The following is a 25,225-nucleotide window of genomic DNA, read 5'->3' on the forward strand; positions in this document are numbered from 1 at the left end:
CACCTCTATACAGTGCCACGTGGCTGCGGTATTATTTATGGAGGTGGCAAAGTGTTCTACAACTTTCCAAGATGCACTTGTGTTTTGAATTCTTCAGCATCTTTTTGATTTCTGCTTGCTGTCAATGAATGAATACTTTCTTGGTTGCAGCTAGAGGCACAAAAAGTTGTACAGTCCTAACAGCTGAGGTTTTGTTACAGTTGTGTCCAGCGTAGGGTCTCTTAACATGGATTTCAGCACGGGATCCACGCCTCCCTGTTCACACACTGCAGAACATGTCTGAGGGAATAGGCTGCAGGCTACTTATTCCTGGTCAAGAAGCCAGTTGATCTTTGTGGATCCATCAATCTGCCCGGCCGCAGCAGAAATCAGTGTCCACCTCAGATTTTTGCTCCTCCTGATCTTAAAGGGTTTGTCCAGTTGCAACAAATTATAGGGGGTAAATGTCCGATCGGGGGAACGACTACTGGGGCCCAGCTACGAGCCTGCTGCAGATAGCCTAGCATTTGTTCTCCACTCCGGCAGTCCCATAGGGTTGAATACAGCGGTGGGCACACATGCGAATGGGGGATCATGGGCCCTGGTTCTCATGATGGGAGGGTTCCTCATCAGTTAGACCCCTGCCATATGCTTTGAACTCTTGTGCCAAGGAGATCTGGCTTGTTGGCTCCAACTAGGGAGATCCTGCAGATCGGTGCTTCTCTGACCAAAGCTTTTGGCCAGATGGAGCAGACTTTTCACAGCAGGTTGCAGACCACTGATTTCATGGGCCTCCGCTCTCCATTTACCTGCTGTGCAGCTGAATACTTTGCGTTGTCCTCTGGTATCAGGCTGATGGAGTAGACTAATACACAAGGGGTCCCCTCTGCTGAAACCCTCCAGAAATAATGGCTGCACTTTGCCCCTAGCCCTTGCCTGGCCTTATGTACGTCGTTGGCGGTTCCATAATGGTTCAGCATTACTCCCCGCGCAGTCATCGGCAGGTGTGACCAGCGCGCAGGATATTGTCTTCTCCGTGTTATCTCTTCCTGTAAATTCATCTACGTGCACTCGTGAACACTCAGGGGTGAATCCGGGGTTAATTACACTTGTTTTACAAGTCCATAAACATGTCATGATGCTGGCACGTAAAGCGCTTACGAGGAATCGCTTGTCGGGCAGCTTCCCCAGCGCAAGACTCTCACAAATTGCCCCAGCGATCAATGGCGCAGCCTCCAGCCTGTTATGGCTGAAATCTGCCGAGAATGTAGACGTAAGCCGAGACGGCTGATGTGGTCATTCTGTACGGGCCGGTGTGGGGACAAGTCAAGATGGAGGCAAGGGATTTCTGCTGACCTCAAAATGAAATTTTGACTATAGGACTTCGCATCCTTGCCTGATGTACTTTCCCCCCGACCCCCGCACCTAGGGCTCAAGCACATGACCGCAGTTTAGGTCTGCGTCCGAGCCCTGTGGCTCAGATGTGGACCCATTCGCTTCAGTGGGACCGAAGCACTCCGAGCCCTGTGGCTCAGATGTGGACCCATTCACTTCAGTGGGACCAAAGCACTCCGAGCCCTGTGGCTCAGATGTGGACCCATTCGCTTCAGTGGGACTGAAGCACTCCGAGCCCTGTGGCTCAGATGTGGACCCATTCGCTTCAGTGGGACTGAAGCACTCCGAGCCCTGTGGCATCCGTTGCTCTGTTCCGTGACCCCGCAAAATAAAAATAGAGCATGTCCTATTCTTGTCCATTTTGCGGACAAGAATAAGCATTTCTATCATGGGCTGCCCGTTCCACACATCGCAGGACGCACACGGCTGGCATCCATGTTTTGCAGATCCCCAGTCTGGGGACCACAAAACGCAGAGCGTGCATGTATGTGGTGGATGGAGAGGAATTGTGAGAAAGGTGTAAACCGGGATCGGCAATCTGGACCTCCAGATACTGTAAGACTACAACTCCCAGGGGGCACGCTTGCTTGGCTGTTTGCAGGACTCCTGTAAAGCTTGAACGGACCATGCCGAGAGTGATATTTTCACAGTAGTTGGAGTGCCAGAGGGTGCAGAACCCTGTAATAGCCAACTTAACTGTTATTGACCGATTCCCAGCATGGATCAGGTCTAGGCACCCTTGTTGATTCATTGATGGAAGGGGCGCAGCGCATGGATGAGCACTGCAGTCTCTTCCTTGGCTCATGCCATCACTTCTATTGGTCGCATGGCTTTTGTGCTGCTCAGTTCCTTTCAGGTGAGTTTGACTGAGCTGCAGTCCCCAGCACAGCCACTATACAATGTATGGCGCTGTGCTAGGTATGCCATGGAGAGGCTGCCACATATGTCAGAGCGGCATGGTGCTTACAAATAGCCGGTCGCCATAATGCCAGGAGTCGGACCCCCCGCGATCTGAGGGTTGGGCAGCAATGCTTGGTTCCCAGAAAACCCCTTTAAGATTTTCACCTTCTCAGAGCCCTCCGCACCCTGTTATCGAAGAATACTCTGTTCCAGGAAATGAAAGCACCTGCCTCTTGTGGAGCTCATTACACAAGTTCTTGGCTTGTGTAGAAGGGACTAAAGCAGAGGATGAAGCAGGATTCCAAGTGCTTGTTGACACGCGGCTCAGCCGTCATTTATATTATAATTTACAGGTTTTTTTTTCTGTGGTTCCATCCAAGAATAACACAGAACAATCCCCGGAGTTCACGAGGCCTCAGTCTCTTCGTGGCACCAGAGCCGTGTGTGGTTAGGTCCAAGGGGGTCTCTATGGGGGTCTAATAAGAGAGCTCCAGCTGTAGTGGTCTCTATAGAGAATATATTCGTTGCTGCCTTTGGCATCCATATTACTAAGGTTACCTCTCCTCCACACACACAATTTTTCCGAACATAAATCACTCTAGAATCCGATGGTATAAGTTTGGTTAAGTAAAACCTTGGTGATCTCCCGGAGTCGGGAAATGGAAACCAAAATGGTTTTGAATTACAGCTGTGAAAAAGGGAGATGGACATGCTGGTGATAAGGGAATATTACAAATAAAAGGTGCCGGGCAAGCCGTGCCGGGCACTCCACGTGAGCAATTTGTTAGGTATTTAGGGCCAGGGTTTTTTTAGGGTACAGGGTTAATACCAAGAGCCAGTGATATGATCCTGACCAAGGAACCTGATGTCAGCTTAGACGCCATATAGGGTCTTCTGGTTCTTCATATATTATATGCCAGTCCTATGGTTCTTAGCCTTGTGCTTTCTTCCAGTCCTGTGGTTCTTCGCCTTGTGTCAACTTCCAGCCCTATGGTTCTTAGCCAGGTGCCCTCTACTAGTGCTGTTATTCTTACCCTGGTGTCTTCTTCCAGTTCTGTCATTCTTAATCTGCCTAAGAAATGGTCCTGACCTAGGTGGAGCTGCCCCGCTTTCCCCGCTCTTGGAGCTGCCCTTCTTTCCCTGCTCTTGGAGCTGCCCTTCTTTCCCCGCTCTTGGAGCTGCCCTGCTTTCCCCGCTCGTGGAGCTGCCCTTCTTTCCCCGCTCTTGGAGCTGCCCTTCTTTCCCCGCTCTTGGAGCTGCCCTGCTTTCCCCGCTCGTGGAGCTGCCCTTCTTTCCCCGCTCTTGGAGCTGCCCTTCTTTCCCCGCTCTTGGAGCTGCCCTTCTTTCCCCGCTCTTGGAGCTGCCCTTCTTTCCCCGCTCTTGGAGCTGCCCTTCTTTCCCCGCTCTTGGAGCTGCCCTGCTTTCCCCGCTCTTGGAGCTGCCCTGCTTTCCCCGCTCTTGGAGCTGCCCTGCTTTCCCCGCTCGTGGAGCTGCCCTGCTTTCCCCGCTCGTGGAGCTGCCCTGCTTTCCCCGCTCGTGGAGCTGCCCTGCTTTCCCCGCTCGTGGAGCTGCCCTTCTTTCCCCGCTCGTGGAGCTGCCCTTCTTTCCCCGCTCGTGGAGCTGCCCTTCTTTCCCCGCTCGTGGAGCTGCCCTGCTTTCCCCGCTCGTGGAGCTGCCCTTCTTTCCCCGCTCGTGGAGCTGCCCTTCTTTCCCCGCTCGTGGAGCTGCCCTTCTTTCCCTGCTCGTGGAGCTGCCCCGCTTTCCCTGCTCGTGGAGCTGCCCCGCTTTCCCCGCTCGTGGAGCTGCCCCGCTTTCCCCGCTCGTGGAGCTGCCCCGCTTTCCCCGCTCGTGGAGCTGCCCCGCTTTCCCCGCTCGTGGAGCTGCCCCGCTTTCCCCGCTCGTGGAGCTGCCCCGCTTTCCCCGCTCGTGGAGCTGCCCCGCTTTCCCCGCTCGTGGAGCTGCCCCGCTTTCCCCGCTCGTGGAGCTGCCCTTCTTTCCCTGCTCTTGGAGCTGCCCTTCTTTCCCCGCTCTTGGAGCTGCCCTGCTTTCCCCGCTCGTGGAGCTGCCCTTCTTTCCCCGCTCTTGGAGCTGCCCTTCTTTCCCCGCTCTTGGAGCTGCCCTGCTTTCCCCGCTCGTGGAGCTGCCCTTCTTTCCCCGCTCTTGGAGCTGCCCTTCTTTCCCCGCTCTTGGAGCTGCCCTTCTTTCCCCGCTCTTGGAGCTGCCCTTCTTTCCCCGCTCTTGGAGCTGCCCTGCTTTCCCCGCTCTTGGAGCTGCCCTGCTTTCCCCGCTCTTGGAGCTGCCCTGCTTTCCCCGCTCGTGGAGCTGCCCTGCTTTCCCCGCTCGTGGAGCTGCCCTGCTTTCCCCGCTCGTGGAGCTGCCCTTCTTTCCCCGCTCGTGGAGCTGCCCTTCTTTCCCCGCTCGTGGAGCTGCCCTTCTTTCCCCGCTCATGGAGCTGCCCTTCTTTCCCCGCTCGTGGAGCTGCCCTTCTTTCCCCGCTCGTGGAGCTGCCCTGCTTTCCCCGCTCGTGGAGCTGCCCTTCTTTCCCCGCTCGTGGAGCTGCCCTTCTTTCCCCGCTCGTGGAGCTGCCCCGCTTTCCCCGCTCGTGGAGCTGCCCCGCTGCTGTGAACATCCTGAGAATTGTTTTTTAATCTCTGTGAAAAGATCCCAGGAATAAATATTTGCCCATCTCTGATCTTTCATTTGTCATTCGCCCACTTTTCTCTTGTAGCCGTTACAGACGGGAATGAGCTCATGTGGCTGCACACGGGGCGAGCAGTTCTGTGATTTCCTCTCTCCGCTTCCTAGCATAGAACGTGGTCCAAGCATCCACTGTCCACAATATGTCATCACCAACATATAAAGTCATACTTGGCCCGGCACCAAGGATTATTTATAAGACAATGAAGTGGCAGCCGTTGGTCCGTCAGGGAGCATGACCACAGAATCCATCTGCTCCATCACTGCACTGGACTTCTGTGCAAAATACCGGTATATTCCCTACTAAATGGACTGTAACGAGAAGGAAAACACTAACTGGTTTCTGCATGTACTGAATCGATGCATCTGTGATCAGTATATAGGCAGTGTAACATACAGCGGTGATCGGTATACATACGGTGTAATATGCAGCGGTGATCGGTATACATACGGTGTAATATACAGCGGGGATAGGTATATACAGTGTAATATACAGCGGTGATAGGTATACATACGGTGTAATATGCAGCGGTGATCGGTATACATACGGTGTAATATACAGCGGGGATAGGTATATACAGTGTGATATACAGCAGTGATAGGTATATACAGTGTGATATACAGCGGTGATCGGTATACATACGGTGTAATATACAGCGGGGATAGGTATATACAGTGTGATATACAGCAGTGATAGGTATATACAGTGTGATATACAGCGGTGATCGGTATACATACGGTGTAATATACAGCGGGGATAGGTATATACAGTGTGATATACAGCGGTGATCGGTATACATATGGTGTAATATACAGCGGTGATCAGTATACAGTGTGATATACAGCGGTGATCGGTATACATACGGTGTAATATACAGCGGTGATAGGTATACAGTGTAATATGCAGCAGTTATCAGGGTCCCAGTATGTGGTCTTTGGTTGGAGCTCTGCCCGCTCCTGTATAAGACCTCTGCTGCTGTCTTTGAGTGACTGTTCTCCATGTAGTCTTTTGCCGGCCTGTTATTTATGGTCTGCCCCAGCCTGATCACCTCTTATATTGGTTGGGATCAATGACTTGGCCGGTGCCTGGGTTATCAACTCCGAAACACGTCGTCTATTAACCTGGTACCAGCCACGAGCAGGACGTCGCCACCTCCATTATTCAGTGTCCCCGTGTCTTGACCCCTTCCCCCTCACACTCTGAGGCTGAGCGGAGGTGACCCTGGGCTTGTGCCCAGCTCCGTTAATCTGCAGCTGAGTGGCATACAGCACTCACTATGTGGGTACATTACAGGGCACCCGCTGCCCTCAGTAAACGCTGCCAGGTGGACCGCTCACTAAGAGCTTTTCACTTATCGCTGCACTTGAGACGGTTTGATCGCTCTCAATGAGCAATTCACAGCAGGAGTCACCGCCTCGGGGCACCATTTATGTTTGGCAGGCCCGTCTGACAATTAGCTGAACATCAGACATTGAAAGAGGCAGCCTGCACGCGGCGGCGCTCATGGCAGTGACGCTGTGGAGCGATATGCCCGAGTGCACTGGTGAAGCCTGGCAGAGAGCTTTAGTTCCTGCAGCCTCTCAGCACTCGACAGTTCTGGTTGACACCTAGTCATCCAGATCTGCAGCGTGAAGCCTCTCCTTCACCTCTCTTAAGCATCTTGGAAATTTTTCCTCATTCCTCCGGCCTGTGATCTTATCTATGAACATGTACCAGCGACGGCACAGTTATCCCATTCACTTCTGGCGGTGCTCAGCTCCAGTAAACGTCTTATGGTCGGCCCCCTGGTTATATTTGCTCAGTGGTAAGAGAGCTATCCCTTAATAGTAGAGAGAATCCATGGCACTCAAAATTAGCATAAATCATTCTCAGTTCTCCAGTGTCAAGTCAAAAATTTGGTTCCCACAGTGAGTTCACGGTGAAGGTTTCTGTCCTCCCGAACATTGGCATGTGATTCCCAGTGGCTGGATCCGAGGACCGAAATGATGGCCTTGATTTACAAATAAAGGAGATTTGCATCAGATTTAACAAATATCTGAGAGTTATGGTTTTCTCTGGTAGCCTCAAATTAGTGACTGAGGGTTTGTCAAGGCTCCATGGTGTTGGCCTCAGAATTAGTCTCTATGGTGTGGGTCTGAAGATAGTCTGTGGTGGCCTCTGGTTGCTCTCTGCGCCTTCGGTTTTGGAAGAACTTTGAGAACTTTGAAAGAGGTCTTGATGAGGCCTACAGTTCTTTGCTTCCTGGAACCACTTGGAAATATGTACAGTGATGACCACCATCGCCTAGAAGGGTCTGCACCAAGACTTTTGTGGGGACTTGAATACCAGAATGATCTACAAAAGCAGTCGTTGAGTGAGTGAAGCAGGATGGATCTGAGCATGGTTTGGTTTGGTTTGATAATGTCACAGAACTTTTTGGAATGCAGATAATGCAGTGTGGAGATGAGCCGGCTATGAAGGTCATATATGGCCTGTGTGGTGTTGCAAAGAATCCTTCCTACCTGCTTTGCTATTATGGTAATATCATTTTAAAGACTGTAAATGATTCAGCTGAATTCATGTAAGTTTAGATTCCCCGTAACTAGAAATTGTGTAAATTGAGTGAATTGTGGGTGTGCTTTTCTCGCTTACACTTGCTGCCTTCTCGTTGAGTGTTGGTAAAGGTTTCTAAATAATTAAGAGCAGAGGTTCAATACCTTATGAGGACACCTCATTGATCTTGGGAGCTCAGGGGCTTGTGGTTGTGAGATCACTAATGGAAAACACCTAGACTCCAGCATTCCGGGTCTCCGCAGGCCAAGGAGTTTAGATGTTTTCTCGGAGACTGTGCCTGGGGCTCCCATACACCACTTATGCCAGATTAAGAGAGTCAGGTTCAGAGGAGCGGTGTCATCGAACAGATTGAGGTGATATTAGGGAGCCTGTATCTTCATGATACAGGTAGGGCATATGATCTTGAGATGTTCTGTACAATTTTTCCCAGTAGATATCAAGGCGTCTCGGTCTAAGACTGGTGTCTGGTTAAAGGTGCATGACAACGATGCAAGCTACAAAACAAATTCATGGTGGTTAGATACACTGCTGTCGGTTGCTCACGCTCTTCCTTTAAGGTATTTTCTGATTGTTCCCCTATTATTAGAGGTTCCTACAAAGAACTGTAGGAAAATCGAAGACACCCCTGCTCCAGTGCCGATGGCAGTATCTGTCTGAGGGCAGTGGAGGTCCCTCTGACCTACTGCATTGTGTATCGGGAAGTCACGCGGTTGTGGCCATCTTCACGGGAGTCGAATGAGAGACCAGAATGGAGCGCACTAGGTATATTGACTCTACCATGTTAGGTTTTGGACTGGCGGGTCGCTTTGAAGAAACCTTCTAGCATAGAGACAGCATTTCTTTTATGCATGTCTCTCCTAAGTCTTCAACAAGAACATACATTTTTTATTAACTTTTTGCCATGGACCAGTGTGACCGGCAAAGACCATCACAAATTTCAAAACATAACCTGCTCGGTGACATCACCGGAGGAAGTTCAGTGATATCACCTGTTGCCAGCAATGACTGTTAATAGGCTGGCGCCGAAACTTACTCGAACATTTTCTGTGATTATGAACAGTCATGACAGTTGGCAGACTGGTTACTATGGATACATAACCTAGCAACCACAAATTGTCCCTAGCAGCTTTACCCAATATCTGTAGTAATAAGTCAGAGCAACTGGACTTGTATTTTCCCTTGAAGACACTTCATTGACTGGCTTTCTCAGAATGACTTGTACGTGAAATCTCCTGTATTACATTTTTACTCATGCATCAGTCAAGGAACAATAAACAGAAGTGCCACCGGTATTTAATGCCAGCAGTTCCTTGTACAAGTCATTCTCACGGAGAAAGTCGAAAGACCAGCAAAACCTCTTTAAGAGAAAATTCAAGTCCCGTTGCTTTGACGACTTACTACTGATCGACCATGACCTGGACGAATGAGAACCTTCACAGACACAGTCTTACCTGGGCCTTCGGCTAAAGGGAGATAATAAGAAGGCCCGAGAAGCATGACATCACTCAGACATGGGTTTAGGTGGAGAACCCCTTGAAGACTGATCCAGAGGAGCGATGTCAGTGAGCTGTGTGTACACGGATTAGGAAAGTCCCGGCAGCCGATGCCACCATGCAGGGGGCACCAACCAAGCCTCCACATGCAGTGGATGGGACCACTGTTTGCATTAAGACATGAACTTTCTGCAGGAAGAAAACTTCCCCGAATGACTGCGAGGGGAAGGGGCATAACGTAAAGAGAGTCCTTTTACAAAGTGCTTTGTGATGTAACTTCTTGCTTGGGTCGGCAGAGGATTAAAGGGTCCTGTGTTAGTCTGTAGACTACATACGTAATGTATACAAGCTTTTCTCTGGCAGCTCCTTATATAAACAGCGAGAGGTCACCTCAGAAAACGGCCAGCATTACATATGTTTGGGGGATCGGCTCGACAGCCACATCACCATCTGCTGAGAGACTACAAATGGTTAATTACAGGGGTGTAGTGTGCTTTCCGATACGAAAATCAGACCTTATATAGGACATAACAACCTCTTTCTAACAAAGCTAGAACCAGCCCTGTACCTCACATGGCTGTCAGCTTGGTCTCCTGTCAACCACAGCTCAGGTGTCCTTTCTCCTGCAGCTCTCTCCTTGCAGCAGTCACAGCCTCTAACAGTAGATATGACTGGTGGCAATTGAAGGATGGAAGTGAGCGTGTGCGACCACCCCAGCGCGGTGGACAGAGACATAAGGAAACGAACAAACAGCAGGTGGCGCTATACAGATACAATTTCTTAAATGACTCGGTGGCTATACTAAAAATTTTTATTACATGCAGTTACATAAATATTCAGATCCAGGTGCTGTTTTAAAAAATGGAGAATATTTTTTGCGGGACAACCCTGTTAAGTGTGCAAAGGAAGTCAAAGAAAATAATTGCAGTTATTTCTTGTGTGTTTTGGTGGATATATTAAATCATGTCAGGAGTCCAAGCAATTTTTGATCTGTTTTGAAAAGTTTAATTAGCGTGTTTTTTTTTGCCATACTCCTGGGTGGAGATTTATTCAGATTTTTACTTTTATTTTATAACTTCTGCTATTTGATCTAAAACTTTTCACCCTTGTTTGTTTAGTATGCTATTTCTGTGGGGAAGCTTGCCGAGCATTCACGCCCGGGTCACTTAATGCTGACGGGGCCCCCCGAAACCTAAAAACACACAGTCTTACGATGCTCTCGTGTAACCTCGCAGAATGTGAACTATTTCTACCCTCGCAGGCGTCATGGTCACTCCTTGGTGACCTGCTTCACCTTCCTCCCGAAGTCGAGTTACAAATGAGTGACATTTTAGTTAATGTGAAGGAATAATGTAATAAATCCTGGGGAAATACTGAAATTCCCACATTAGATGCTATACTCTGTAGGGAGTATCACTTCATCACAAGATGAGATTACACAGGAGCTGTGTACTCAAAGTGGTAGCATATTTTTGCTAGTGATACCATTTTGGATGCATTGGAGCAGTACTATATGTGTTTGTAGTAGAGTTTATGTATATACTGTAAATGTGCATCAAGTTGATCTTGTAAGGTTACTTCGTATCCTACGCTATTCCATATAGTGGCATCCAGTAATATATATATATATATATGGCATATGTGCTTGTACAGTGCCAAACGCCAGAGGCAGCCATTACAGGTATACATCAAGAAACCTGTGTGTCAATACACCCTGAGTAGGGTCTACAAAAGCAGTGTGACAACCAATATGGCCTACATTACTACAAAGGTTGTCACTGGGGTCGTCAGACTGACTAGTTGAGTAAAGCTAAATTCTTTGCTCCATTATTGCAGCAGAACGTCTTCCTAGTTGAGCAGTGCTAAATTCCTTGCTCCCTTATTGCGACCGCTCTGCCATGGAGGACTTTGAACGACTGTCATTCTAAGAGCTGCAGTAGAGGACCTGGTTGTCCGCCCGCTTTCACAAACTCAAAAATAGCTGCTCGGTTGGATATAATGGGTAAATTAAGTTCTTAAGTCATGGCACGCCGCTATTTTTGAAATTATCGTAAATGCATTTCAAACCATTGGCGTTTTGAGATCAATGGATATGAAGATCCCCTTTAAGGAATGGAGTGCCCCCAGTGGCCTCATCTTGTTACTACTAGTTACCTCAGAAACACTCGGCACCATGCTGGAGACATGCAAATGAGAGAGGTCGCCATGCGCCTGGTAAATAGTTTCTCTCTGAAGTCTCTGGTGCGGAGAGGCCATCCAGAGTTTACCGCACGTGGAACACATCTTGTGTCTCCAGTTCTCTCCGTCCAGTTATTTTCACTTCTCCTTCAAGGTGCCATAAATAGTTTGATTTTGACAGTTCCTGAGAATAACTCGGCCATCTGTACAGCACAGCGGATAAAGAGTGGGCTGGAGAATATCACTGGAAAGCCGCTCTACAAGTGTCAAGATTGTGTCAAAGCAGGAGCAATCACACGTGCAGCCGGCCTTCAGGCCGTTTCACCTTCTATGGAGAAGGAGAAGCATTGAGGTACCTAGCATATTGCAATCCCTGTGGCTGCCCCCTGAGAATGAGCTGTGACAACTGATAGAAGCATGTTTTTGTAAACAATACATGGTTGTCAGTTTAAAAGCCAATTCATCTGTCACCTAGCAAGTCTCATTTATGTATACCACATCAGAGACAAAAATCTTTAAAACTACTACACAATACAGGAATGTGTCTATAATACTACTCCTATGTACAAGAATATTACTACTATAATACTATCTCCTATGTACAAGAATATAACTACTATAATACTGCTCCTATGTACAAGAATATTACTACTATAATACTATCTCCTATGTACAAGAATATAACTACTATAATACTGCTCCTATGTACAAGAATATAACTACTATAATACTGCTCCTATGTACAAGAATATAACTGCTATTATACTGCCTTCTATGTACAAGAATATAACTACTATAATACTGCTCCTATGTACAAGAATATAACTGCTATAATACCGCTCCTATGTACAAGAATATAACTACTATAATACTCCTCCTATGTACAAGAATATAACTACTATAATACTGCTCCTATGTACAAGAATATAACTACTATAATACTGCCTCCTATGTACAAGAATATAAGTACTATAATACTGCTCCTGTGTACAAGAATATAGCTACTATAATACTGCTCCTATGTACAAGAATATAACTACTATATTACTACTCCTATGTACAAGAATATAACTACTATAATACTACTCCTATGTACAAGAATATAACTACTATAATACTGCTCCTATGTACAAGAATATAACTACTATAATACTGCTCCTATGTACAAGAATATAACTACTATAATACTGCCTCCTATGTACAAAAATATAACTACTATAATACTGCTCCTATGTACAAGAATATAACTACTATAATACTGCTCCTATGTACAAGAATATAACTACTATAATACTGCCTCCTATGTACAAGAATATAACTACTATAATACTGCTCTTATGTACAAGAATAAAACTATTATAATAATGCTCCTATGTACAAGAATATAACTACTATAATACTGCTCCTATGTACAAGAATATACCTACTATAATACTGCTCCTATGTACAAGAATATAACTGCTATAATACTGCTCCTATGTGCAAGAATATAACTGCTATAATACTGCCTTCTATGTACAAGAATATAACTACAATAATACTGCTCCTATGTACAAGAATATAACTACTATAATACTGCTCCTATGTATAAGAATATAACTACTATAATACTGCTTCTATGTATAAGAATATAACTACTATAATACTGCCTCCTATATACAAGAATATAACTACTATAATACTGCCTCCTATGTACAAGAATATAACTACTATAATACTGCTCCTATGTACAAGAATATAACTACTATAATACTGCTCCTATGTACAAGAATATAACTACTATAATACTGCTCCTATGTACAAGAATATAACTACTATAATACTGCTCCTATGTACAAGAATATAACTACTATAATACCGCTCCTATGTACAAGAATATAACTACTATAATACTGCTCCTATATACAAGAATATAACTACTATAATACTGCCTCCTATATACAAGAATATAACTACTATAATACTGCCTCCTATGTACAAGAATATAACTACTATAACACTGCTCCTATGTACAAGAATATTACTGCTCTTGTCTAATAATGAGGAGCAGTGCTGTTACTTTCATTGGCTTTTCCTCGCTGATTTTCGGCTAAAGTGTTTTGCAGCGCTGCTGCCTCACTTATGATACTTCTGATCTAATAGTTCCCTTGGTCTAGGTTTTTGCTGGTATATTTCTGGTGACTCAGCTGATCCCTTAGGTTTTTAATGGGATTGAGGTCTGGAGAAAGTGCAGGCCACTCCATTTGAGGTCCCCCAGTCTCCATCAACCGTTCCCCAATGATGTGACCTCGATGAGCTGGAGCATTGTCCTCCATGAAGATGACATTAGGCCTGTGTTGTTCATGGAGAGGCACAATGACTGGATTAATGATGTTATTCAAGTAGTATGGGCATGTCGCTGGACCATTCACAAAGTGCTGGACGGTTCTGTATTGACTAGACACACCTGCCCACACTGTAACACCACCACCACGAACGGCTCGTCTGGTGACAACAGTGGCTGATGAATTGCACTCTCCTTGACGTCTCCAACATCGTTGGTGGCCACCATTTCTGCTCAGCGTAAATCGACTTTCATTAGTGAACAGCACTGAGGCCCACTGGTCCCTCGTCCAGTGTAGATGCTGCCTGGCCTGTGTCTGGTGGTGTGGTCAGGTACCCTTGCAGTTCGTCTCTCCTCCCTTAAATGTGCCTGGAGTTGTATTGCATTTATCATCCGGTTCCGCAGGGTATTGTTCACAATTAAGTGGTCATCAGTGTGGGATGTATCCACTTCTCTGCCTTTCTGTGACTCTTCCAGTCTCTCTGTATCTCTGATACTACCTGCTGATGACACTCTAAGCTTAGTGGCCACTTCCGTCTGAGAACATCCTGCTTGAAGCCTCTCAATGGCGAGCTACTCTTCATTCATTGTTAGGTGTCGTTTTGGTCTCATGATGTCAAAATGTGAACAGCATGATGAGGAGGACCGTTTAATACCAATTCTAATTGAACCAGGAAATTTATTGGGCGATTCGTGGATCAAACATCTGTTGTGAATTTTGCCGTTAAGCTCCTTGTTGGAGATCAGCAAGTTGTGCGGAAAGCACTGAAACATTGTAGAGTTGGACATGTGCATTTAGAAGTTTAGAGAAGGTCACGTTAAATTCACCTGTAAAGTTTAGACTGCATTTTAGGTTCATCCTGAAATTTCACCCACAAGCCAAATTTCCCAGACTTTTTGTGAGTAGTGTATGTTTTAATTGGATCACTTGAAACAACGCTTTTTACCGTCTGTATTGCTGATGTGCAAGGTCCCCGTTTTTTCTTTTTAGCTTCTTGCTCCCCCGTAATAGCTGTCCGTGCAGGCTTCACTGCTTGCACCAGGGCACGGAGGAGCCTTTGCAGTCTGCTGCACGCCGTGTACTCACTGACAGTGAATGAAGTATTACACATACGAGGCCATCCAGAGTTTAATGTGACATAGTGCAGCAGCCGCTCCGCACTGTAATTCTGGCCCCTCCGCAACCTGCTGTAACTGAAATGAACTCTCTTGGCAAATACTGGGAACCTGCCCCAGTCCATTTATTACCAGAAAATCACACGTCCGCTCTGATGACTTTATGGCCAATGTTATAACCACCAGGGCTGATTGGAGGTGCAACCTCCTATGTAACATATCCTGTTTGTATAACTGCACTATACATGTGCTCCCATGGCTTCTATAAGACAGGACAGTGCTGAGGCTTTATAGAAATCTAGCGCCCCGTGTGGACAGGGTATAATGTTATGCAGATTACATACAATGAGCAATCTGCTAGGGCACCTGTAGAACCATATCACTATATACAAGAAGATGTATAATATATACCAGCTGTACATATATAATTATATACAGGAGATACCCAGGTTATATCAGCATGCTCCATATCACTATATACAAGAAGATGTATAACTTATACCAGCTGTACATATATAATTATATACAGGAGATACCCAGGTTATACCAGCATGGTCCATATCACTATATACAAGAAGATGTATAACTTATACCAGCTGTACATATATAATTATATACAGGAGATGCCCAGGTTATACCAGCTGTACATATATAATGATATACAGGAGATACCCAGGTTATACCAGCATGCTCCATATCACTATATACAAGAAGATGTATAAGTTATACCAGCTGTACATATATAATTATATACAGGAGATACCCAGGTTATACCAGCATGGTCCATATCACTATATACAAGAAGATGTATAACTTATACCGGCTGTACATATATAATTATATACAGGAGATGCCCAGGTTATACCAGCATGGTCCATATCACTATACACAAGAAGATGTATAACTTATACCAGCTGTACATATATAATTATATACAGGAGATGCCCAGGTTATACCAGCATGCTCCATATCACTATATACAAGAAGATGTATAACTTATACCAGCTGTACATATATAATTATATACAGGAGATGCCCAGGTTATACCAGCATGCTCCATATCACTATATACAAGATGATGTATAACTTATACCAGCTGTACATATATAATTATATACAGGAGATACCCAGGTTATACCAGCATGGTCCATACCACTATATACAAGAAGATGTATAACTTATACCAGCTGTACATATATAATTATATACAGGAGATGCCCAGGTTATACCAGCTGTACATATACAGTACAGACCAAAAGTTTGGACACACCTTCTCATTCAAAGAGTTTTCTTTATTTTCATGACTATGAAGGCATCAAAACTATGAATTAACACATGTGGAATTATATACATAACAAACAAGTGTGAAACAACTGAAAATATGTCATATTCTAGGTTCTTCAAAGTAGCCACCTTTTGCTTTGATTACTGCTTTGCACACTCTTGGCATTCTCTTGATGAGCTTCAAGAGGTAGTCCCCTGAAATGGTTTTCACTTCACAGGTGTGCCCTGTCAGGTTTAATAAGTGGGATTTCTTGCCTTATAAATGGGGTTGGGACCATCAGTTGCGTTGAGGAGAAGTCTTGTGGATACACAGCTGATAGTCCTACTGAATAGACTGTTACCTGCTTTTTTCTTGCCATAATACAAATTCTAAGTCTATTCAGTAGGACTATCAGCTGTGTATCCACCTGACTTCTCCTCAACGCCACTGATGGTCCCAACCCCATTTATAAGGCAAGAAATCCCACTTATTAAACCTGACAGGGCACACCTGTGAAGTGAAGACCATTTCAGGGGACTACCTCTTGAAGCTCATCAAGAGAATGCCAAGAGTGTGTCCAAACTTTTGGTCTGTACTGTATATTTATATACAGGAGATGCCCAGGTTATACCAGCTGTACATATATAGTTATATACAGGAGATGCCCAGGTTATACCAGCTGTACATATATAGTTATATGGAAGAGATGCCCAGGTTATACCAGCTGTACATATATAGTTATATACAGGAGATACCCAGGTTATACCAGCTGTACATATATAGTTATATACAGGAGATGCCCAGGTTATACCAGCTGTACATATATAGTTATATACAAGAGATACCCAGGTTATACCAGCTGTACATATATAGCTATATACAGGAGATGCCCAGGTTATACCAGCTGTACATATATAGTTATATACAGGAGATGCCCAGGTTATACCAGCTGTACATATATAGTTATATACAGGAGATGCCCAGGTTATACCAGCTGTACATATATAGTTATATACAGGAGATGCCCAGGTTATACCAGCTGTACAGTCCTGTAGTTATACGTTAGAAGGTGCACGTATACACATGTGGAATGAACCTATAGTTCAGGTATCTCCACATGACAGCTCCACATTCCTGGCTTTGCGTGAATTACATAGGTGCAGCTCCAGGAATGTAGAAGTAGACGCTTGTGTTTTGACGTGTAGGGGACAGGCTGCTGCTCCCTCATCTTCACCTTTTCTTACTCTGCCAGGTCTTCAGGCTATTTTCTTTAGCTGAAAAGGTCAGAGTCCGCGTATTTGGTGGAGGCCTGTTGAGTCTGGGCCTGAGTGGTGCTGCAGGTCTGCAGAGCCGGTGTCACTCATCACTTTCCCTCAGCATCCCCTTCGCTCGCTCATTTCTCCTGAATGCCTTCATGCCCTAACTCATCATCACACCATCCTCCAGGGATTCCTCTTCTCCAGACCGGGCCTCCACCTCTGCCATGTATTGTGAGAATGGCTCGCTGCATCATCAGCCATGGCCTCCTGCTCCACCTGGCATTTGCGTTCTTTGGTAGGCATGCTGATCGGCATTGTTCCTCAGCACTACAGGTGCAGACGTCGACCAATGTCAGGGGTCCTTTAAGCGAGCGTTGATGGACTAAATCATCAGGCAGCGACTTTCTGGGCAAGACTCGACCCTTATATGAGGGACCTCAGCAGAGAGCTGAGTCTGGTGTCTGCGTGTAGTTAGGTTTGCCTGAATCAGTGCTTTTTTTTTTTTTTTTTTTTGAAGATTTCAAACCAAAATCCAAAAACGTGCTGCGTTCTGTGCTACCCGAAACATTTCCTTATTCTACTGGATCTTGCATTTTGCCCTGTTGAATGTAGCTAATCCTTGTGCGGATCCCGGGCAGAAATCAGAGGGTCACCCTCGAATTTCTGCCACGGTTCCTCTAGTAGATGTGTGTCAGATTTTGCAAAGTTCCTTCCGTCCGACATTTAAGTGTCCAGGATTTCCCTTCTTCCGGGGTTTTGCATGACTAGAATAAGTCGGAACGTTTCAGGATATCACTTTTGCGACCACTACTGTATTAGTGCACCGGAATGGCTGATAACAGAGGGCAGCGGATATCTGGGTGCTAAGCTGTTCTCCGTAGGGCTTCCTCTATATTTAGCTGGTTTTATCGAGTGTGTGTTCAGTGTCACTTAGGACGCGCTGCGCCTGTTTGTTCTCAGCAGCAGATTAATATTCCTTCCCTTTATGTAAATTCCTCCCCTGCCTCCTCAAAAGTCCCTGGATAGTGTATCATTGAGCTGCACGCTACAGCTGGAAAGTTGAATCCCTTGTTACGTGTCTGTGTTGCACACCCGGGAGCAGGCGTGCAGGTTCAGCTCTGGGTGACTGTGTAGGTTCACATAGAGGTGAAGATGGAGGCCCAGCCTGACTCAGCGCGAACTGTAAAACATGTACTTCAAGATATTTACACACATCCTCCACCCTTTACCCTGGAGCAGGTGCTGTCAATGTGCATGGCAAGGCTGGAATTCACACTGCTGGAATCCATGACTGCTCATTTCTACCAACAGTGGCTAAACTTCACGGGCAGGGTCATGTGAGAAGTCTATAGAGGGGTCTATATTGTGCCTGGTCCTGTACGAGCTCCATAGAGGGGTCTATATTGTGTGGGACCCAGTACAAGGTCCATAGAGGAGTCTATATTGTGTGGGACCCATTACAAGGTCCATAGAGGGATCCTTATAGTTTGGGGTACTGTATGAGGTCCATAGAGGAGTCTGCATTGTGTGGGTCCCAGTACGAGGTCCTTAGATGGTCTGTATAGTGTGGGGTCCTGTACGAAGTCCATAGACTGATCTATATTATACCTTGTCCTGTACAAGCTCCATAGAGGGGTCTGTATTGTGTGGGGCCCAGTACGAGCTCCATAGAGGGGGTTCTATTGTGTGGGGTCCAGTACATGGTCCATAGATGAATCTGTATTGTGTGAGGCCCACTACGAGTTCTATAGAGGGGTTTGTATTGTGTGGGGTCCATAGAGGGGTCTGTATTGTGTGGGGTCCAGTACAAGATCTGTAAAGGATTCTGTATTGTGTGTGCAAGGTTCATAGACGGATCTATATTATGCCTTGTCCTGTATGAGCTCCATAGACGAGTCTGTATTGTGTGGGGTCCAGTACAAGGTCCATAGATGAATCTGTATTGTGTGAGGCCCACTACGAGTTCTATAGAGGGGTCTGTATTGTGTGGGATCCAGTACAAGGTCCATAGAGGAATCTGTATTGTGTGGGGTCCAGTACGAGGTCAATAGAGGGGTCTGTATTGTGTGAGGTCCAGTACGAGGTCAATAGAGGGGTCTGTATTGTGTGAGGTCCAGTACGAGGTCCATAGAAGGGTCTGTATTGTGTGAGGTCCAGTACGAGGTCCATATAGGGGTCTGTATTGTGTGGGGTCCAGTACAAGGTCCATAGAGGGTTCTGTATTGTGTGGGGTCCAGTACGAGGTCCATAGAGGGGTCTGTATTGTGTGGGGTCCAGTACGAGGTCCATAGAGGGGTCTGTATTGTGTGGGGTCCAGTACGAGGTCCATAGAGGGGTCTGTATTGTGTGGGGTCCAGTACGAGGTCCATATAGGGGTCTGTATTGTGTGGGGTCCAGTACGAGGTCCATATAGGGGTCTGTATTGTGTGGGGTCCAGTACGAGGTCCATAGAGGGGTCTGTATTGTGTGGGGTCCAGTACGAGGTCCATAGAGGGGTCTTTATTGTGTGGGGTCCAGTACGAGGTCCATAGAGGGGTCTGTATTGTGTGGAGTCCTGTACAAGGTCCATAGAGAGTTCTGTATTGTGTGGGGTCCAGTACAAGGTCCATAGAGGGGTCTGTATTGTGTGGAGTCCTGTACAAGGTCCATAGAGGGGTCTGTATTGTGTGGGGTCCAGTACAAGGTCCATAGAGGGTTCTGTATTGTGTGGGGTCCAGTACAAGATCCATAGAGGGGTCTGTATTGTGTGGGGTCCAGTACGAGGTCCATAGAGGGGTCTGTATTGTGTGGGGTCCAGTACGAGGTCCATAGAGGGGTCTTTATTGTGTGGGGTCCAGTACGAGGTCCATAGAGGGGTCTGTATTGTGTGGAGTCCTGTACAAGGTCCATAGAGAGTTCTGTATTGTGTGGGGTCCAGTACAAGGTCCATAGAGGGGTCTGTATTGTGTGGAGTCCTGTACAAGGTCCATAGAGGGGTCTGTATTGTGTGGGGTCCAGTACAAGATCCATAGAGAGGTCTGTATTTTGTGGAGTCCTGTACAAGGTCCATAAAGGTGTCTGTATTTTGTGAGGCCCGGTACGAGGTCCATAGAGGGGTCTGTATTGTGTGGGGCCCAATAGGAGGTCCGTAGAGGGGTCTCTATTGTGTAAGGTCCAGTAAGAGGTCCATAGAGGGGCCATGTATAGTGTGTACGAGGTCCATAGTGGGGTCTGTATTGTGTGGGGCCCAGTTCGAGGTCCATAGAGGGTTCTGTATTGTGTGGGGTCCAGTACAAGGTCCATAGAGGAGTCTGTATTGTGTGGGGCCAAGTACGAGGTCCATAGAGGGGTCTGTATTGTGTGAGGTCCAGTACGAGGTCCATAGAGGGGTCTTTTTTTGTGTGGGGTCCAGTACGAGGTCCATAGAGGGGTCTCTATTGTGTGGGGCCTAGTACGAGGTCCATAGAGGGGTCTGTATAGTGTGTACGAGGTCCTTAGTGGGGTCTGTATTGTGTGGGGCCTAGTACGAGGTCCATAGAGGGGTCTGTATAGTGTGTACGAGGTCCTTAGTGGGGTTTGTATTGTGTGGGGCCCAGTACGAGGTCATAGTGGTTTCTGTATTGTGCAGGGTTTTGTGACATGTAATCAGATTTTATAATGGCCGGTATAAGAGCGCCCCCCGTGGTAGTGGCCTGTACAGTATATATTTCCTATCTAACTTCATGAAGTCGCCATCAGCGGGCTGACCTTCCAGATTAACTGCAATTAAAGTCGATTAGGTGTCTGACATTTGCGTGCTGAGTGACAGCCAGCCACATCCACCATTCCAGAGCTGCTATGTTAATCCTCTCCTCAAATAGGATTTGGGTAAATACATTTTTCTCTGTGTGTGTCCTGTCAGGGCTGATGTATGGGTCCATCGTGGTGGAGACTTCAGGCTTGAAAGAATTAATAGTATTTGCATATTTGGTTTTGGAATCTTCCCCAGAAGGTACAGACTGAGATTCTGCAGCTCCCGTGACACTTCACATGCCTCCGCACTCATACTTATTGCTGGTTTTGCAATTTTTTTTTTCCACTTCAAAAGGTGAAAAGTTTAAGTGGATTATTCCGAGGAGTTTTCCAGGCAGGAGTGATTGTCCTAGCCTAGAATATGCTGGGTTCTAGGAATCCTACCGGAGAGGTCCTAAAAAACCCACACTCCACCATGTGTGACCACCCATGGGATTGAGGGTCTACAAGGCTTATAGAAATGTGGAAATATGACGTTGGGGGCTGGGGTATTGGGGTCCTTTATCACAAGGAAACAAATTCCCAGTAACAAGCGCCCATCGATGACATCACAAGTCAGTGGTGCTTGTTTATGGGCATTCTTACAGTCCAGTTATCTGCTGTTTTTATGATCGTTCATTCCTTTGCCTCCTGCGGTTTCCATTATTGTCGGCAGCACAAGTCCTGTCTACACAACGGGCATTAGCTGCCAACAAACGATGATCAATAGGTCATCATAAAAGATGCCACTAGAAACAAACGAGTGAATCATCATTAGTCAGTTGTCCAATGGACATGTTTGCAGTGGGCCATGATGGAGAACATTTGGGTGATCGAAAAGGTTCTGCGTAGGTGTTGTCCACAGTCATGAGTTTACCATCAGATCACCCAGCCTGATTCGGGGGGCAATCATTACTAGGGATCTGTCTATATCCTTCCATAAGGATCCCAGAAGCTGTCAACAGTTGTCCCCGATGATCTGTCCTATGTTCCAGGTGATCCAAGTTGACATCGCTTTGGTCTATGACCGTTTTCACAATATTTCTTTTTTTTCTTTTTCTTCACAGCTATTGGATCTGTTCATTAAATGGGACTGGTCAACGTACCTGGCGGACTATGGGCAACCCAACTGTAAATACCTGCGGGTCAACCCCACCACAGCGCTCACGTTACTGGAGAAGTAAGTTTTGGGGCAGTAAAGTTATGATGTGATCTGGGTTATTTGTGAAGAGCACCTATATTTGTCATGGTCTTGGCACCTGGGGCTGCATTATCTGGATAGAACATTCCGACGTTTCCTTACGGGTTACTGCACGAGTAAGTGACACCCTGCTGAGTAATACCGGCCAGCCCTGGTTACTGAGGAAAGCCTGGATTGTAGGTGACAGGTCCAGGACACTCCTATCTTCCATATAGCGTCCTATATTTGCTTGTAAATCACTGCTACCTGATTGTAGAACAGGGTGGAGGAACATCCTCTCCAGTAACAATGTCAGGATGCACACCTTCTTCTTGCAGGTTATATGGTGGTGGCATACTCTGAGACGTGGTCAGAATCCTGCACCACCATGTCATATGTACCACTCTCTGAGGCATGGCCAGGACCCTGCACCTCCATGTCATATGTACCACTGTCTGAGGCATGGCCAGGACCCTGTACCACCATGTCATATGTACCACTCTCTGAGGCATGGCCAGGACCCTGCACCTCCATGTCATATGTACCACTCTCTGAGGCATGGCCAGGACCCTGTACCACCATGTCATATGTACCAGCGTCCGAGACATGGCCAGGATGCTGCACCGCCATGTCATATGTACATGCTTCTGAGACATGGCTACGACCTGCACAACACAATCAAGTTATTTGTATCACTCTCTGAGGTATGGCTAGAACCCTACACCGCCATGTCATATGTACCAGCATCCGAGACATGGCCATGACCCTACACCTCCATGTCATATGTACCAGCATCCGAGACATGGCCAGGACCCTACACCTCCATGTCATATGTACCAGCATCCGAGACATGGCCAGGACCCTACACCGCCATGTCATATGTACCAGCATCCGAGACATGGCCAGGACCCTACACCGCCATGTCATATGTACCAGCATCCGAGACATGGCCATGACCCTACACCACCATGTCATATATTTTTTTTTTCTCAGGAACACCACAACCAATTTTCAGGTATCAGTTTAACCAACAGGATCGACCCCACCAGGCAATATGCCTGGTTTAGTAGGGTCAGTCCCGCTGGTAGGTGCTCATATTCCTTCAGTAGCTGTTGGCCTCTCGACGTCTCCATGTGTGTGCCTTTATCACTTGCCTCTCTTCCCTTATCAGTAATGTTTTCTCATTTTCCTTCCTCCTCCTCCTACATATCTATTGATCTCTGTTGAATACATTTTTCTACTGTGCTTTACAGCTGCTCACTGACATTTGACATCATTGCAAGTCATCGATGCTCAAAAAAGAAAATAAGTAGCAGCTTACGAATCTATAGCAAAAAGTCTCTATGGTGGTGGTGCCCGCAGTGTTGGATACCAGTCTGTACCATCCCCAAATCATCCAGAATAAATAAAAAATAAAACTGCAGCACTCGCCGGTCTTCAATTCATTCTGGTTTATAAACCAAAAATTGCTACGTTTCGACCTCTCGGTCTTTCTCAAGCGAAGCCTGAGAGGTCGAAACGTCGCAGTTTTTGGTGAATAAACCAGCAGGAATTGAAGACCGGCGAGTGCTGCAGTTTTATTTTTGATTCATTCTGGATCATTGCATGTCATGGCATGGGCTCAGATCAGTGCTAATGGGGAGAGCCGCCTACATCTTCCAGCATCCCATCCTCCTCTGGTCAAATTCATCACATTTACCTTTGGTTTCATGTTTTTCCCCTCCTTGTCCGGTAAAGAATACACCGCGTGTAAGTATGGCTGCCATAGACTTCCTACTAAAATGATTGCTGCAGTGTGTATTCCTGGATCTGTGTCCTGGTCATTTTTTACTAAACCTTTAGCTGTGGTTTTCCTGGTGTATTTACTTGTCACTGACTTGCTCGTGGCTCCGGGTGGTCTGTGTGTGTTGTGTGACTGCTCGGCATGGTCCGCCAGCTGTATTAAAAGGGTTGGTAGGCTTTGTAGATTGAATGGGTTGAAATCCAGGTGCATGCACTAAATCCAGAGGTCAGCCTCTGTCGTCTTCTGCTGTGGAAGGAATAATCTGCATCGTGAACATGCACTAATGGGACAACCCCTTTAACCATAACGTAGTGACAGGCAGCTGCACGTAAAGCTAACAGGATATTTATTGTTATGCATTTAAAGGGGCAGTGATGCAACATAGGAAGCCATTGTCCTATCTCTACATAGGGAGGTCTACAAATTTATATCAGGCGTTTAGAAAGTTTTTGAAGGGCATTAGACCCGTTCTGAGAATGTAAGGTCTTCATTACTAGGAAAGACCTTAGTACATATAGATGGAGGCAAATCTTGTATGACCATTCAGTTTACACATCCTCTAGAATACTTAAGGGTTAACCCTTGTAAGAATGAGGCTACAAACTAAGTGACCTATATCTGATGGGGAAGAGCTGGGATCAATTCTGGTACAGGCTCCATAGTGATTGCCTGCATGTTATCTACGGCCCGAGCTGTGTGTTCCAGTTTGGATAGTCCTGTCTAGTAGGTGTTGGTATATAATGTGTTGACTGGCCTCGAGTAATTTTTTGCGGGGTCCTTTGCCTGTTTTTCTGTACCAGTTTGTTTTGGACCATCCCTTCTTGTTAGAAGATTCTCTTGACAATAAGCTGATCACAAAGCCACCCCCTGCTGGGACCTCCAGCAATCAGCTGTAAACCAGCGGTGAAACCCTGCAGTACTTGTTCAATTTCCCAGCAGTGCCCCAACAGGAGAAATTAGGCATTACACAGGCTGGAGTCATATCAGCAGAGTGATTCAGGATAGGTCCTCCAGAGCAAAGAGACGCTCTTTATAACTTCTCCTCATTCTGGTTAAGAGATGACAGGTCCTGAAATTGGTTTTTGTAAACTGGACATCCCCTTAAACACAGATACATACAGATGTATGACTCGAGCTCCTATTACTATGATTATGCTCTAGGCAGATGACTGTGGTTCAAAATTATTTGTACTGGGCCCCAGAAGGATCTACATCTCTTTCTGATGCTACGTGGTATTGTTGCCAACTTTCATCGATGTTCTACAACCCATTCTAACGTTTTATAAGAGCATGCGGAGTCCATACTGCTGACCACAGATTCCAAGTGTCCTCCTCTAATATTTCCTTCATGTAC

At 46.3% G+C, this 25,225-nt stretch overlaps 1 protein-coding gene across 4 annotated transcripts in view; it reads left to right on the forward strand.

Annotated features, from left to right (window-relative positions):
- EXOC6B (exocyst complex component 6B) overlaps positions 1-25,225 on the forward strand; it is a 177,035-nt gene that overhangs the window by 136,502 nt on the left and 15,308 nt on the right. For 3 of the 4 annotated variants that reach the window (XM_040419348.1, XM_040419346.1, XM_040419347.1), the window contains one exon: positions 21,976-22,088. In XM_040419348.1, coding sequence (XP_040275282.1) covers positions 21,976-22,088 — 113 coding nt within the window. Of the gene's footprint in view, positions 1-21,975; positions 22,089-23,825 lie in introns of all 4 variants that reach the window. The other variant, XM_040419350.1, reaches the window with a different exon arrangement.

Source organism: Bufo bufo, chromosome 2 (assembly GCF_905171765.1).
Source record: "Bufo bufo chromosome 2, aBufBuf1.1, whole genome shotgun sequence".
NCBI lineage: Eukaryota > Metazoa > Chordata > Amphibia > Anura > Bufonidae > Bufo > Bufo bufo.